Source organism: Dipodomys ordii, unplaced genomic scaffold (genome assembly GCF_000151885.1).
Source record: "Dipodomys ordii isolate 6190 unplaced genomic scaffold, Dord_2.0 Scaffold16, whole genome shotgun sequence".
Classification (NCBI taxonomy): Eukaryota; Metazoa; Chordata; class Mammalia; order Rodentia; family Heteromyidae; genus Dipodomys; species Dipodomys ordii.
In genome coordinates, this window is record NW_012267232.1 from 2,281,552 (window position 1) to 2,298,090 (window position 16,539).

The window sequence follows — 16,539 nt, forward strand, 5'->3', positions numbered from 1 at the left end:
ACTGGTAACAACATTTGAAAACTGTACACTTGCAAAGAATGGCATCTTCAAACATTAGTATATCTGTATATCAGTAAAGCTTTTACATGTAACAAACATGCTCTTTCCATATATGACAAATTTAAAAAATATGCATTGCTTGGCAACATGAACTAGGCAAAAATATTTCTCTTGTCACTAACTTTATACAGGAAAACAGGACAAAAGGCATGCATGCATGTACAATACGGATGCCTGCACGAAGCATGCAACAAAAGAAAAGCTTTTTAAAAGTCAGCTTACATTAGGCATAAATACATGGAGGGTTATATATTAATAAGGGAGGAAGTCTTCTGTTTGACATTATTAACATTCCTGTTTTCTTCCGATTCCTCCCAGAGGAATACACATTCACCTTTAAGTAAAGATAAAGGAATTACAAAAAAAAAATAAAACTCACTTTGCAAACATCTCTGATGACTTATAAAAAAAGAAAAAGAAGAAATTAGTGTTATCGTAGCTCCATGTGCAAATGATTTTTCTGCAGCTTCTGCTTCTAACAAGCACACCCAAGCACCTGGGTGAGATGGCTTCTCTGTACCCAGGCTGCAGCAGAGGGGCCACCCCCATGGGGCATACAGATTCCTCCTCTCTCTGCCTGTCTGGAGGCAGGCCCATGCATGGAGCCCAGCTCAGCCCTCAGAGCAGGCTCTGGGGGTAACACATTGACAAACCTCCTGGCTGCAGTAGCTACGAGAAGTGCAGAAAAACAAAAGACCTGGAGAAGGCTCCCACATTCTGTCAAAGGCAGCCGGCAACACCTCAAAAGAAAACGTGGTTTCCCTCAGTGTTGCTTCTGATGAATGGGAGATGGAGCCCAGCTGTAGGCTCCAAAAAGGAACCCCTGATACCCAGGATCTGAGAACTAGGTGCAAGCAGCAGCCCTCGGCACGCAGATCCAGCAGTGTCTATTTTGCTTGCTGGTTCTTGTTGGAAAAAAAGAAAATTAAATTCAAAAGCATGTGGGAAAAAAAAACACATACGAGCAGCAATATTTCCTGTCTTGTACACAGTTCGTGTGTTTCTTCCTACTGTTTCTCGTGAGAAACCACTATGAATAAAAAGCACCAATAAAACATCATACATGAAAAGAATATCTTAAGACCACCGTCCCTGGGACAGTGCAGAGATGTCAAGTACACATTGCTTAAATCAGAACAAAGTATGTGTGTTGCGGGGCGGGGGAGGGGGTGGGAGACTCACGTAGTGAAATATATTTTACTCTGAGATTTTTTTTTAAATTGTTGACTAGTTACTTAATATAAAACAGTTGCATTTTGGTGGGGGAGGGGAGGTCAATGGATAAATACAAAAAAAGGCACTGCCGCTGAATTACTAAATATTCGACTCCATAGCCTGACGCATGCAACTGTTTCTTTTATAAATAAATTCTTTTGCTTTAGGATTTTTTTTTAAATTGAGCTGTATTGCCTGCAGTCAACACAGGACTCAACAACGTAAGGACAGGCTCCTAGAAATTCATCAGGACACCCAATCTAAAAAACAACAACAAAAATGAACATACTAATCTAGCAAAACAACTAAGTAGACAAATCTCTACACAGTTCATGAAAAATAAGCTTTTCTTTTTTGTTTTTAAAAAAAGAATTATGTTGTTATTAATATCAGACTTTATCATGGTTACCAGCCATAGCAATAAGTAACATATCCAAAATAATATCTGTAATAATTGGATAACCATTGTTTCTATGTTCAGTGAAGGAATAGAAATTCAGATTCACAAATATTTTAAGGTTTTCTTCCTTTTAAAGGATTCATGCTAACGTGATTGTGTTCACAATCTGTTTTCTGAATAACTCAAGTCTCTATGGATGTGTGTTCTGCAGCAGAACCCAATGCGTTCCCCTCTCTCTCTGAGCCATGTAATACTATTGCTCTCCTCTCAATTAACTCTCTCCACATCCCTCCATACACATCCTCAATCCCTCAGGCCTCACTTTTGGCCAATCAACATTGTGATCTATTCTTCCTGCCTTCCACCTGCAACCACCCAGCCCAGCACATTCCTCTACACAAGCTTGTTTACAAAAAGGACATGGAAGATGGATGTTAATGGCACTTAGTTTAAGACTCAACTGAAAAATGGCTGCCTCTTTCTGAATATGGATTTGCATCTTCAGGATGGAGTGAAGAGAGGTCTGAACCTTTTTCTTCCTCCCTTTGTTTTCAATGTACTTAATAAAATGGTAGATTCAAGCTTTCAGTGCTCAGGAAAGGCTCTATCTACTTAAGGTACCTTCAATGTTTTGGACTGCAAAAAGACTTTGACAACTTTACTGCAACATCCAAGGCTGTTGAGCCATGTGTATTTTTAATCTTAAAGGTAAAAGAAAATCATTTGGATTTTTATTAAGGACCCTTAAATCCGTGTTCTTCTTCATTAACTTAAGAAAAAAAAAACCTACCATAAGCGAGCAGTCATTTTCTTTAATTTTAACTCTAACATCACTTTGGAGAAAAAGGGGACCAATCTTATCCATTTGATAAACAAGCCTGAGCTCGCCTCTGGCTGACATTTATACCATCATTTACACCACCCAATTTTCCAGTGCACAGCACAATTTCTTTCTGATTTCCTCTAATACCCTCCATTGCATCAAATTCCTAAAACACTGTCTTTCTTGCCCTTAAGAAATAGAGCTATTACGCTGTTGTACCACAGTTTGTTAATCTCTCGCTGTGTAATGAGTGTTTCTTTCTTTTTTTCCCCTCCCTTCTGTATGGGGAGAGAAATTAGCCAACAATAGAGTAATTGCTGACTTACGATGTATTGCGTAGGGCCATTGTTTCTATCATGACATTAACTATCCCTCTACTTTCACCCACTCCACATGCTCTCTGACACTTACTGACCGATCCATAATACACGGTTCTTGGGCCTTTCTGCCCTCCTCAGCAGGGACTGAGTAGAGGGGTTGGACTCTAAAAATCTCAGGTTCTTGTGAACCACTCCATTATACATGTTTGGAGCTTGTTATCTGGGGATAAGACCCCTTTGCAAAGAAAAACCATCCATCCTTAATTTTCTTCCTCCATTAGAACCTGTACCCACCTGGTGATTGTAGAGAGAGACCAGGAGGGTGGGAATGAAACCCCTGGATCAGGGGGAAAGAAGATTGGTCTTTGGATGAGAAGCAAATCCAGCTCAGAAAGAGGCTACAAGCTTCGTCTGGAATCACTGGGTGATCTGTGAGCAAATCCATCTCTGATCACAGGGTGTTCTCATCCTTGTGTGCTTGCCTAGTGCTATGCCCATTCGTGCTACATCATCCTCATCCTTCAACTCTACCCACGTGCTCCTCCACCTAAAGGTGAAAGACAACAACTCAGGCCTACATGACTGCATCCATCTTCCCAAGAAGCAGCGTTTGCTTGGCAGCTGTTTGAAAAGACAACCCTGCTGCTATTATAAAAATAGAGAAAAAAATGAATCCCTAACAACAATAAACCCTTTACAAAAACCATAGTAGGAAGAGAAGTTCTACCCAAATTCTTTACATAGTATGTACCCTTTTAAAGTTCTTATGTAAACAATACACAAATCAAAAGTTTATCTGAAATTTTGCTGGAGGGAATTTCTTCCTTCTTGCTCCTGTTGTCATGTGGCCCTCTCCTGCAGCTTTCAAAGCAGGGGCCTCTGGGAAATTCCATCAGGGGAGACATACGAAAGGTGAGCCGCCATATTGCTTTGGTCGCATGTATCCATCATCTGTGGCCTGACAGAGAACTCGGGCTGTCTGAAAAGGCTCCCCAGGGCTTGAGCTCTTGCCTCTCTCCTGTGTCTCTCTTGTACCTCTTTCACGGCAGGATTATCCTCCTCCCTCAACTCCCTTCCCTCCCAGTCCCATATTTCCTTAGAATCCCCCTCCCCTCCCTGCACACCAAACCATCCCATGACAGAGACAAATGACAACATCACCAATCCCAGGTCTACTGATATGTTTACAAGGATGACCTACGCTCTCACAAAATCAAAATGGGCGAGGGACCAGGGGGAAAAGACTGCAAAGTATCTTGGAGGATTCTATGCAACCCTGAAGATGTCTGACACTGGGCCCGCAGCAGTCGATTTCACGGCCAGCGCGGTCACTCTCATCTTCAGCTTTTAGATTGTGGAGGTTCGGTCAACCCCATCTAGAAAAGAAAGAAGCACACAAGAGACATGGGTGACAGTTCCCAGTCAGCCCACTAATACCAGTACCTTGGGCCTCTCAGCCTCTTGAGATAGATTAATGCTTTACTCATTCATTCAACCACTGGGAGTAGCCATTTTTCCCCCTAGGAGCCATATTGAGTCTGGGCTCCAAGATGAAAAGACCTAATAATCCTTCCCTCCCAAGTGCTTACCTTCTAGACAGGATGCAGACAAGAGGAGTGATAATTTCTATAAAGGACTATGGTTCAAGGCAGCAGGAACATGTAGGATGTCTAATGTCCTTGGAAATCAAGAACCATCTCAACAACTCCTCATCTTCTGTGTGCCGTCTTTGTGTGATAACTGGCTTTGAGAGAATAGGTGTGTGTGTGTGTGTGTGTGTGTGTGTGTGTGTGTGTGTGTATGTGTGTATGTAGTGTATTCTGGCTGGGCTCCTGGAATATTCATGAATGCCAAACCTTCACAGATTTGGAAAGCTGAAAACATGGAAATCTCACCTAACCCAACTCAAGCTGCATTTTCCCCTGAATTCCAACCCTATGATGCATCTCTGCAGGGTGACTGTGTTCATCTACAGGACAGGGCCAGTCAGTCCAGGGCAGCTATTTATAGTAGTGCACTGACAGCTTTCAAGGGATACCATTTACATGCAGCCATCATAGATTATATGGTCCTTTGGGCAAACTTCCAATACACACCATTTGTACAATCTCCATCTTGGCTACAGTGAGTTGGTAAGTCCCATGGAAGGGGAAGTAGAGAAGGTGAGAAGGAAGAGCAAGATGAAGTGCATATACAAGAAATCAGAGAATGGACTAGGTCCTCTTCTCTACAGCCTCATTTCTGTAGTCAGAGGTATAGCTGCACATGGAGCCTGTCTGCAGGAGGCAGCGGCCATGACTGGTGGCTGTCTTCCCAGAATGCCTTGGACTGTGCATTAGGAGGGAAAAAATCGCACAGAGCTGGATGAAAGCCTAAATAATGACTCACAAACCAACATGGCAGATACCAAGCACCTGGGCTGGTCATCAGGATGGAGTGTCCCAGGAACTTGATACCCTCTTGCTAAGGTGCATGCATTTTCCTTTCCCTTACTTATTTGTATTCCTGTAAAATGACAATTCATTGGCATTTGGTCCCCAGCAAGATCAACTTCCTGGCACTAGAATGGATTTGGCTTAGAGACAGGTAGTCATTGTGGGAGGGCATACTGCCACTGTGTCTACCTATGCTACCTACCCTGAATTTAATTTGCATTCTCTACCCAGGTTAAAAAAAAGCAATAAAAGAGCTGGGCCCTGATGGCTCACGCCTACAAGTCTAGTTACTCAGGAGGCTGAGATCTAAGGATCGAGGTTCAAAGCTAACTTCTGTGAGTCTCTTACCTCCAATTAACCATCAGAAAACTTGAGTGGATCTGTCTCTCAAAGTGGTAGAGTGTTAGCTAGTCTTGAGCAAAAAAGAACTCAGAGACAATGCCCAGGTCCTGAGTTTAAGCCCCATGACCAACAAACACAACAAAAAAATAATCAGTAAAAGGTTTTAGGAGATGAATAAGATGACAACAACAACAAAAATGGAGCAAAACAAAAAAACAACAAACCATCAGTTCAGAGAGGTATTCTGTAAAAATAGAAAAATGGGCTAGAAAATGAAGTCATTTCAATGCAATCTCCCTTTAATAAAGAACATCTGGCATTCTTGTTACTAATGATAATAGTGTACTTAGCAGTTGAATAAGAGTGTCCACATGCCAATTATCCATCAGGCCCTGGGGAGTCAAACATGGAGCTGAGACTTCTCACCCCGCGGTGAGCCAAAGAGCCCAGGGCTGGAAATTTGCTATCAGAGGAATCATAGGCTATGGTATTTATACCTGCCTTGTTCTCTTGGCGGATGTTTTCAAGGTCCATCCTTACAGTAGCATGCACCGATACTTCCTCCTTATTCATGCTACTGCTATACCTCATGTTGCTGACCCAAATACAGATATATCAGATGCCTGGCTGTCATTCTTCCTTAGGGGGCTGCTGACTTAATCTTTTTTATGCCAGTACTGAACAAGCTTGAACTCGGGGTCTGAGTACTGTTCCTTCCCTTTTTCAGTCAAGGCTGGTGCTCAACCAACTTGAGCCACAGCTCCACTTCCAGCTTTTTGGTGGTTCACTGGAAATTAAGTGTCTCATGGACTTTCCTGCACAGGCTGGCTTCAAATCACAATCTTCACATCTAGCCTCCTAAGTAGTTAGGATTACAGGAGCGAGCCACTGGCACCACACTGCTGACACCATCTTAATAAGATGGAGAAGAGCAGCTAGTGCTGCCTCCTGCCAGAGGTAGCAGGGATGGTCCAAGGGTGCAGTAAAATGTCTAGGATCAGCACAGTCAGGGAGAGAGCAGTGGTTTGCAAACAGGATTCTCCGGAACTCTGGGGCAAGTCCCAAGAGAAGCTAGATCTTTTCACTGTTTGGCCTGAAACCCTGCGCAGTCACCTTGGCAGATGGAGGCCATCAGCTCCCCGGCCCCTACACTGAGGTCAGGTGGATGAAGTTCCGGACTTCTTACTGTGCATCACGTATAGAATTTATCTATTTCCTATTTGGTTTCAGGGTAAGATGGCGTTTGAACACCATCTTTAGTCTACAGGGATTCAACATCTCAAACCTCAGGTATAGACAAAGCTCTTGGCAGGGGTAGTTCACAGAAGCCTTCCTGCCCACTGCTGCCAGCAGGGGCCCTAAGTGGGTGGCTCAGTTCTTGGCCTATGACCCAAGTCGCCTCACTGGCTGTCTGTGGTGAAGATAATTGGGGACATAGCTACTTTGGGGGGTACCTCCTAGGTGCACTCTGCAGCCCACGTTCCTGGCTCTGCTGCATGCAGGACACATGGAACCTGTTCCTGTCCCTTCATTCAGTGAAGGACAGTTCAGACTGTGTGGGCCTGCAGGCATCATGCAAGCCATTTGCAACAGGGAGACAGGAAAACAAGCAGGGATCTTTGTTTCAAAAACGCTATTTTTAGAGTATGTTGGGATATGCTTGGGCCAGCCCTGGGGATCCAGCCCTGGGGAGGAAAGCAGCCAGGGCTATGGGAGACGTTTCCACTAAAAGCTCCATCCTGTGTGCCCGGCACTTCCAGTCCCTGTGTGTAGCTGCAGCAGTGGTTGTGGTGGGTTCTGGTGTGCTGCATGGGACCCTCATTGTGTCTCTGGTCTCCAGGTCTGGGACTTGCCTTCCATTGAGGCCCCCCCCACCAGCACCCCTGCCAACTTCTCCTTGTCCCTTTCCTGTTCCCCTGAGCTGCTGTCCTGGGGACCTACAGGGGACACACTCACCTCCCAGGGCATGCTCGGTCATACTGAGACACAAGGACTCCAGCCGATTGTTGATGTCAGGTTCAGTCACAGGAAGCTGGAACTCTGCAAGGGACCAAGGGCAATGTTGGTGATGGGGAGTCTGAATCGTGCACAAGGCCCTCTAGCTCTATCTGCTAAGATGAGGGTCTGGTATCCCTCCCTCAGATGACTCAGGAACAACCTTCAGGGCCAGTATGAAGGACAACCAACCTCTGAGTGTTAGACATAGTCCATCCTGGGCACAGGTGTCTGGAAGAAAACTGGTGGCTAAAAATAGCCAGTCCTAGTCACAGTCTATCACTCTCATTCTGCTCAGAGCCCTCCAGCAGCTTCCCAACAGAGTAGGAGCCAAGCCCCGGGGTCATGGCCAGCAAGGCCCCATATGATCTAGCCTCTTGACACTTCTGTCTTCATAACCCCCCTTCCCCCCCTCCACCGCAGCCTTGCTCAATCCTGAGCCCATTTCTACCCCAGGGCATTTGCACTGCTGTATACTCTGCCTGGAATGGCAGTCCATGGATGCTCTCCTGGTTTACTCTCTTGCTGCCTCCATGGTTCAGGTTCTACCATCTTCTACTGTATAGCCCTATACGTCCATACATTATCCCTTCCCCTTCTGTCTTTTCCTTCCTGGCCCCCATCCACATCTGACATATTGTGTTCCTCCCGTTGAGTGCTCCCATCTCTGGAGTAGGTCTTAGAGTTGCTCCCTGTGCCGCCAGCCAGCCTACGGTGTTTCTGCTTCATTCAGAGTTACAGGGTAGGAACCTGTGCCTCTTCTCAATGTGAGATCGCTGGACGCTTTAGATGCACCAACTCCTTCATCTGCCCAACAAAATGCAGTTCCTAAGTGGGACTCCGAGAGGCTCGGACACCCATCAAGGCCAGCCAAGCTGACACAGATCTGGGACAAGACCTGGATCTGATTCCAGAGTCCCTGTCCTTTTGCAGGTGGCTGCAGGTGACGGTCGCCACTCCTACTTCAGTAGGAAGGCTGAGGGGCCAATTGGAGCAGACACTAGGGTTCTGGCTCCCACCCCCTACCACGCCATCAGTGCCTCCTCCAGCTCCCCAGCGGGAGGCAGGCTGTGGAGCCTCCTCTGCTTTGGACTAGGGCTCTCAGGCTCAGCAGCCGTCCATCCCTCATCCTACAGGGCCTCCACATGTCTCAGCTTCCGCAAGCACCCGGCAGACAGCCACAGTGATTTCCTAGCTCTGCGGGTCCCAACACACCCAGCCCAGACTCTGCACAACTCACCAGACATATCTGTACAGCAAGGAAAAGGACAGGATCAACAAGTAGAAGGAACCAGTTACTGGTGGCTCACATCTGTAATCCTAGCTACTCGGGAGGCTGTGATCTGAGGATTATGGTTAAAAGCCAGCCTAGTTAGGAGAGACTGTGAAACTCTGATCTCCAATTAACCACCAGAAAGCAGGAAGATACAAGTAGGAATGCCAGCTGAGACACAGAATCCAGGCCCTGAGAGTTCAAGCCTCAGTACTGGTACACTGGCAGCCCCCCTACTCCTACCCCGAAATAACCTAAGAACTGTGAAACCCTGAGAGCCTGGGGGGCAGAAAAATATCCCAGACATGGGGTGTGGCCCAGGTGACTGAGAATTCTCCACAGTACCACTGTCTTCCTCTGTGACCTGGGAAGCTGTCTCTGTCCTTGGGTCTTAATTCTACCTGATCCACTTCAGGAAAGGGAGAGGGAGAAGGGAAAGCAGGGGGAAAGAGAGGAAGGGAGAGAGGGAAGGAGGGAGAGACAGAGGTGTGGGATAAGCAGTGGGATAGGAAGTTGAAACCAATGACTAAACCAGAGCATTTGTTTAGCGATTCATTACAAGCTTCTTTTGAAATCTGGGTTTCCCATTTCCAGCTAATTCAGAGGCAGATGTCGCTTCTATTATTTAAAATTCTCAAAGAGAGGCTTGGCCAAAATGGATTGATAGGAGTGAGCACTGGGGAGCAGTTAGTGCTCTTCCGGTTACTAGTTCCAGCATGGATGGCTTTCGAAGGCCAGTGGGCCAATTCCTGAGTGGCTGGGTGCCAGTGGGGTGTCCAGGGAAGTTGGAAGTCAAAGGGAATGGCAGGAATCTCTCCTGCCTCTATCCATTAGTTGCTGCTCAGAGCAGGGGTGCGGGGCAATTAGACAATTCTAGAAGGCAGAGTATTTTCATATTTTCATCCATTCATGTGAAAATCATATGCAGGCAAAAATTAGCAGCCTTTGGGGTGTGAAATCTATAAAATAGAAACACCATTTTATATATAGCTAGTTAGCAAATATGAAGGGAAAAAAAACAAACCTCAGCAATTATAACCACCCATATGCTCATTGTAAGACTGCGTTTACTCTCTGGTACTCCCCTTTAAACAAACACTGTGGAGAGACTGGGATAAATAAAGATGCTCGACATTTGCAGAGAAGTGTTTCAGCTGCAGGATTTCTTGCCAACACACAGCAAAATGCCATTTTTCCAAGCCTGACTTTCGTGTGTTCCAGAAAGAGGGGCGGGGTGGGGGGGGGAGAGACTGTGAAACACAGGGCTCTCTGCTCCAAAATCCCCAAACCGCCGTGGCTGCTCTTTTAGGAAGTGAGTGAGTCTGCGGGCTTTGTCATCCCCCACTCTTCACTCTGCTATGCTGGGGAGCTGTGACCCACCCGCTCTGGAAGCAACTCTGGAACAAGCCCACGTGTTCACCTAGCAGGTTCCTAAGGGTGTAAATTGTGGTTGTTTTTGTGCTGGCACTGGGGCTTGAACTCAAGAGTTTTAAACTCTTGCTTGGCTTGTTCAAGGATGGCACTCTACCCTTTGAGCCATACCTCTAGTTCAAGGCTTTTTCTAGCCAATTGGACATAAGAGTCACGGATCTGTCTGCCTGGGATGGCTTCGAAACATGATCCTCAGCTCCTGAGTAGCTTAGGAGGACAGGTATGAGCCATCAGCGCCTGATTGTGAACTAACTGTGGGTTTAAAAACAAAATCTGTAAGTTGTTGTACAAATGAGTGTCCATGCAACAACTGTGTTTTTGATAAAGCCAGGTTCATAGCAACTTGTTGCACACAGAAACTGTGAATGGCTCAGTAGGGAGAGTCCCAGAAGGACATTTGGTGGCTCATGGTAACTGCCACCTCACCTCTGCTATGGCTCCGGCTAAGCCAGAGGGCTCCACCGAGGCAGACCTCAGCCTGGAAGAGCGGAGGAGCTGTCCCTCACAGTGCCTTCTCTGTGGTTGTTCAAGGCAGGCCTGTCTCCATAGCTCAGACGCCATCTTTAGCACCGGCTGAGTCACCGTGATTCAGAGATCTGAGTTTACCCAAAGTTTCATGTATCTTGGAGTCTCAAGATTTATTATGCTTTATTAGTAAAATCTCTGAAAATATTCTTACACCCCCTCCCCCTCAAACAACAACAACAATCACACCCTTCCAAATCGGAAGAACTCCCAGTTGCCAACATTTCAGACAAGAGATAGATGCTCAGCTTGCCCTGGACATTCTTCTTTGCCTCAGTCTTACATATTGCCAGGATTTAGTGAGGAACTCAGGAGCCAGACTAATTTGAGACTTCTTAACTATGTTTTTTTCATACTTCCCCACAAGTACGGAGTAGCCTAGTCTCAGGTCCAGGGGCAAGAATATTCCAGAAGGGAGCATCTTTCCCTAAGAGGTATTGGTCCAGGGTCCACTTGAGCCTGTATGGCACATTGACACTTGAGGTGTAATTTCTCAGCATTGTCTATGAGGCATTGAAGCTGTGTGAGCAATTTTTTCCTTCTCTTCTTTGTTCTTTCCCTCCCTGCCTCCTTTCCTTCCCTCTCTCCTTCTTTCCTCTCGCTGGGCTCGCTGACTGATACTCTACTACTGAGCTGTACCTCTGACCAAGAAGCTGATTTTCTTTTGTTTTTCGGATTTTAGGACAAGGCACAGACAACCTTTAGAACGAACCTTTAGAACCCCACTTTGCCACTGCCAGTGCAGCTCTGAGTGTGGGTACATAAGAAGCAGGTTGTTGGAGAGGAGGGAATAAGGCGGGGAGACAGGCTGACTGTGAAGGGGACAGCACTGGAGCTCCGCCATGACAGATTGAGGTAGACGGTTGACAAGGCAAGGTGGACACCAGGAAAGGGGGCAGGCAGGGAGGTGGGTCCAGGGCAGCAGGCAAGCTGAGTATCATGGAGCTGGCATGGCAGGTGGCAGAAGAATGTAAGGAAGGAATGGCACCCCGGAGGCTGCTGGGGGCAATGTAACTTTCCTCTGGCGGCCTCCTGACCTCTGGGAGTCACCTTGGTGAAACACAGTGGATATGATATAGCACCAGGTGACACGCTATCAACTTTACCCCATGGGGACATGGGTCTCATGGGTTCTTGGCTGTGCTAAAAAAGACTCATTTGCCAAGGCAAAAGGTGAGGAGCAAATATTTACTAGGTAATTTAAAATATGTCCTGTTTGGGGGCCTCTGCATGATATCTCCTTTCTTCGTCTTTTTCCCCAGTGGATCTGGGTTCTAATGGCATGCCTCCTCTCTCAGCGCTTCTTCCACTATTGAAGTTTGAACACAGCGTCTTGTGCTTGACATGCAAGTGCTCTATCACTTTAGCCAGGCCTTCAACTTTTTTCTCTAGCTATGATGATGATGATGACTGAGCTAGTGCCCTGGACTTGAACTCAGGCCGTGGGCTCTGTCCCTGAGTTTTTGTGCTTAAGGCTAGCACTCTACCACTTTGATCCACAGTGCCATTTCCTGCTTTTTGATCGTTATTTGGCGATAAGAGTCTCCTGGACTTTCCTGCCAGAGCCGGCTTTGAACCTTAATCCTCCAATCTCAGCCTCTAGAGGAGATTTTATAGTATTACAGGTAGTAGCCACCAACACCTGGTTTGTAGTTATTTTTCGCATAGGGTCTTGCATTTTTCTCTAGCCTCAGACTGCAGTCTTCCTACCTCTCCCTTCTGCATACCTGGGCTAACAGCGGGTACACCACCATGCCTGGTTTGTTTGTTGAGATAGGGTGATTGTAAGTACAGCTGGAATCCTCCTGATCTCTGCCTCCTGAGTAGCTTTCTCGGTACTCTTTCTAAAGGCAGTCCTTTGCTAGGAATCTGAAACTAACGCTGAAGAGGAGAAAAATACGATCAGGCCTAGTGTGTTGTACTCCAAGGTGTGCAGCATTCTAAGGAAGGAAGGATTTGAATCATATGCCAGCACCTGGAGGGGCTTTGCTGTGATGAACAGAGCATCAAGAGCAATACCATCTTATCCTTCTCACATCCAGGTGTTGTGGTCCCAGGACTGGCTGGCAGGTGGTTATTATACAAGGAAAGAGATTTCCAGAAGGCAGGCCTGTAAGGCTGCCCAACTCATTCTGTTGGTGGTTTTCTTGTGAAATCTACTCTAAGGCTTCTCTGACCCTGGGGGAAGAAGAGACTTCTATAGTCTCTAAGATCCCAAGAGCAGCTGAGCCTGGATCAGCAGGAACACAGCTGCTTCCAAGAGAGAAAGAATCACTCTCTGAACAATTTCCCAACGGGAAAGACCCCCTGGCTCTGTAAACAGCTGGGCACCCGGGCTATGTCACCCTCTTGGTGAGTGTCTTAGACCTTGTGCTTCTCTGTTCAAAAGGCCTAGCTGAGGAGAGGGGGTCTATCCTCCCAGGGGCCAGCAAGATGCAGGAATCGCTGCATGGCGCTCCTGCTGGTCCTGAGACACACAAAGCCTAGTCAACTAGAAATAAAGTGAAAAGCCACCCAGGATGGACCAAGGCACTTTGGACTCTATAAGAGCCAGGAGAGAACACAGCACCTTGGGCACCTTGGTTGACTGGTTATTGACCCAACTTGGAGCTGCATTCTAGCTGCTATTCTCTGGAAAGATCCAAAAGCTTCCATTGTAATAAGATTATTTGTAAGTTCCCAGAATCAGCACTTTCTCAGAATGCATTGTATTCTTTAAGATTTGGCCAGCGACTTCAAATAGATGCTTTTTGCAGACACCTAAGAGCTGGTAGGGGTGGGGGGTCGATTCAGGGGTGGGGGGAGAAGACTCCCTTGTATTGTAAGGCAGCTTTCTGAGTTTTTAATTTGGAATTGATCATACATCTCTATTCCATTTTGCATTCACCATTCGCATGAGCATGAAAGCTACTTTCACTCTTCCTGGTGTCTGCCATCTTGAGGTAATACCTGTAGTCCAGTCCTAGCACCTGGCCACCAGCCCCAGAGGTGCCCATCGCTAACCAGGTGACATTGCTGTTCAGATCAAGGCCCTTCTGTCTTCTGCCAGACACCTATTTCTCTGAATTAGCCTTATCTGGGCCAGGCTTGGAGGAAGAGTGGTTGTCTCTGTGGAGAGGCTGCCTCCTCCGGAAGCAGGAAAAAGCTCCCAAGGTAACTTCTGGTCTGACAACGGATGTGTTTTTAGCAAGGGCAGAAGATATAATTGCAGCCAGGGGCAAGGGCTGCAAAGCAGCCCGACTGTGTAGTCACCTTGCTCTTCAGTGAGGGGATTTGGGGTCTGCCTCACCCATCAGGGCCTCATCCTGAAAGGAGTCACCCAGCATGGTACAGAGTACTGGACAGCTCATCAGTTTATCTGCAATCCAGAAGCTTGGAAAATTGTTCTCTTGCTTTGGACACTATTAGAAATATTGTCATTCTCAGCTGGACACAGTAGCTCATGACTGCACTCCCAGCTACTCAGGAGGTAGAGATGGGAAGAATCAAGATCGAAGGATCAAGATTCAAAGGCAGCCTGAATCTATCTCCACAAGCTCGGTGTGGTGATTCATGACTGTAATCTTAGCTATGTGAGAGGCATAGATACAAGGTCTCAGGATTGAAGTCTAGCTGGCGCCAACAGCTCACACCTGTAATCCTAGCTACTCAGGAGGCTGAGATCTGAGGACTGCGGTTTGAAACCAGCCCAGGCAGGAAAGTCTGTGAGACCCTTACTGCCATTTAACCACCAGAAAACCAGAAATAAGCACTGTGGCTCAAAGTGGTAGAGCACAGCGCTCTCCCTAAATGCAAAAGGTCAAGGACTGTGCCTAGGCCCTGAGTTCAAGGAAAAAAATAAAAAGGATTGAAATCTGAGCCGTGCCTTGAGATAAAAAGGGTCAAATTGCTTTTGAGAAAGAACCTAAAGTAAAAAGGTGTGTGTGACTCCAACAGTAGAGCACTTGCCTAGCAAGCACAAGGCCTTGAGTTCAAACCTCAGTTTCACCAGGAAAACCAAAAACACACCACTGATGCTACCAACTACAACAACCCACTGTTAAGGCCTAGTTGGAGATGCTGAGGCAAAAGATTCATGGGGGGGGGAAGATGAAATCCCAAGGGCTCCAGAATTGTAAGTTCCAGTGTGTTAAAGTGAGTTTTAGAGACCGGTAGGTAGTTACTTTGCAGGAAAACCGAAAATAGACTGCTTTAAGTGACCACCTCTGGAACAAGAGCCTGGGGAATGGATTGGCTAGGGGAGAGTGGGTTCCTTTTTCCTTAGGAGCCCCTCTGTGTCATTTGATTCTTCAAGCACAGGGATAATAGGCTCTGGAAAATAGGAGGGGATAATAAGAGGGTGAGACTGCTCTGAGGCCCTAATGGCCTTCAGAACGAATGGCCACTTGGCAATTATGTGCTTTAAGACAGTGGGGAGAAACCAAGGTATGGGCTAGAATCCAACGCAACAGACTCCCAGTGACCAGGGATGACCCCGCTCATACAATGGTGACCTCCTGGACCTGCTTTTCCCAGTGTAGCTGGGGGAAGCTCAGGGAGAGTGTAGCAAAAACAATGAGGAAGATGGATGGCTGGGGAAAGAGACTCAGGAAGGAAAACAGGCCAGAAGTAATCAAGAAGGCCATCACTGTGTTCCAGGCTCCGTAGAGGTTCCCTGAGACAACAGGACAGCCGGGATACAGGCCTGGGATTGAGAAAGGTGAGCCCCTGGTGCCTGGGACAGCTCCAAGTCTTGTCCAGGTGCACTTTTTATTGGAGATGGATGCTACATAATTCTGCATGCACAAAGGGTTGGGCTCCGTGACGTAGAAAAAAGGCCTTTGCAACCCTAAATTTGAAAGCATTTCTTCTCTGGAAAAAATAGCTGCCAGTATGGAAATGGAGAAAAGAGGCTTTGGAACCAAAGGAGAAGAGTTTTAGAGTTAGGCAGAGAGCAAGTTTCCTAGGTGTGGGGCCCTGTGGCTGATGCTTCCTCTCCTGACCAGCCTTCTCCAGGGGTGCATCCTCTCTCCTTAGCATCTCTCCTCCCCCCTTCTTGCCTCCAGGGTACCTCTCCTTTGTACAACCCTGCATGACCCTCATGGAGAGGAATCATAGTCTATTTAAGTTTGAATCCAAAGTCCCCAGTCTGAGCTAACAGGTCCTTTGGGCTCCTCCTTGCTACCCCAGCCAGACTTGTGGGCCTAGAATATGACATATTCTTTATTCCGTGTGTGTGTGTGTGTGTGTGTGTGTGTGTGTGTGTGTGCCAGACTTGTGGGCCTAGAATATGACATATTCTATTCCGTGTGTGTGTGTGTGTGTGTGTGTGTGTGTGTGTGTGTGTGGCTTAAACTCAGGGCCAGGGTGCTCTCCTCCCTTAGCTTTTTCTGCACAAGGCTGGCATTCTACCACTTGAGCCACACTTTCACTTCTAGCTTTTTTTTCCCCTGGTTAATTGGAAATAAGAGTTATGGACGTTTCTACACAGGCTGGCTTTGAACTGGGATCCTTAAATCTCAACCTCCTGAGAAGCTAGAATTACAGGCATAAGCCACCAGCTCTGGGCCATCTCTGGAGTTGTCTCTAACTCTGCCTGCCCTTTCCCACTTTGCAATCTGTCTCCTGAAACTCAGCTCCAATTCCAAGAAGCTTCCTGGGCCACCTGAGGCCACCAGCCAGGTTCCTTCTTTAGACTCTGGTAGGGCTTGCTGTCCAGGGTCCTCTTACCACCTCTGGTG

General features: G+C 46.9%; 1 protein-coding gene across 3 annotated transcripts in view; it reads right to left on the reverse strand.

Annotated features, from left to right (window-relative positions):
- Positions 1-3,984: 3,984 nt before the first annotated feature.
- The window catches only part of Samd4a (sterile alpha motif domain containing 4A), a 237,796-nt gene continuing 225,241 nt past the window's right edge, over positions 3,985-16,539 (reverse strand). For all 3 annotated transcript variants that reach the window (XM_013012349.1, XM_013012351.1, XM_013012350.1), the window contains 2 exons: positions 7,552-7,635; positions 3,985-4,194 (listed from right to left, as the gene is read on the reverse strand). In XM_013012349.1, coding sequence (XP_012867803.1) covers positions 4,166-4,194; positions 7,552-7,635 — 113 coding nt within the window. In that variant the 3' untranslated portion in view covers positions 3,985-4,165. The remainder of the gene's footprint in view (positions 4,195-7,551; positions 7,636-16,539) is intronic.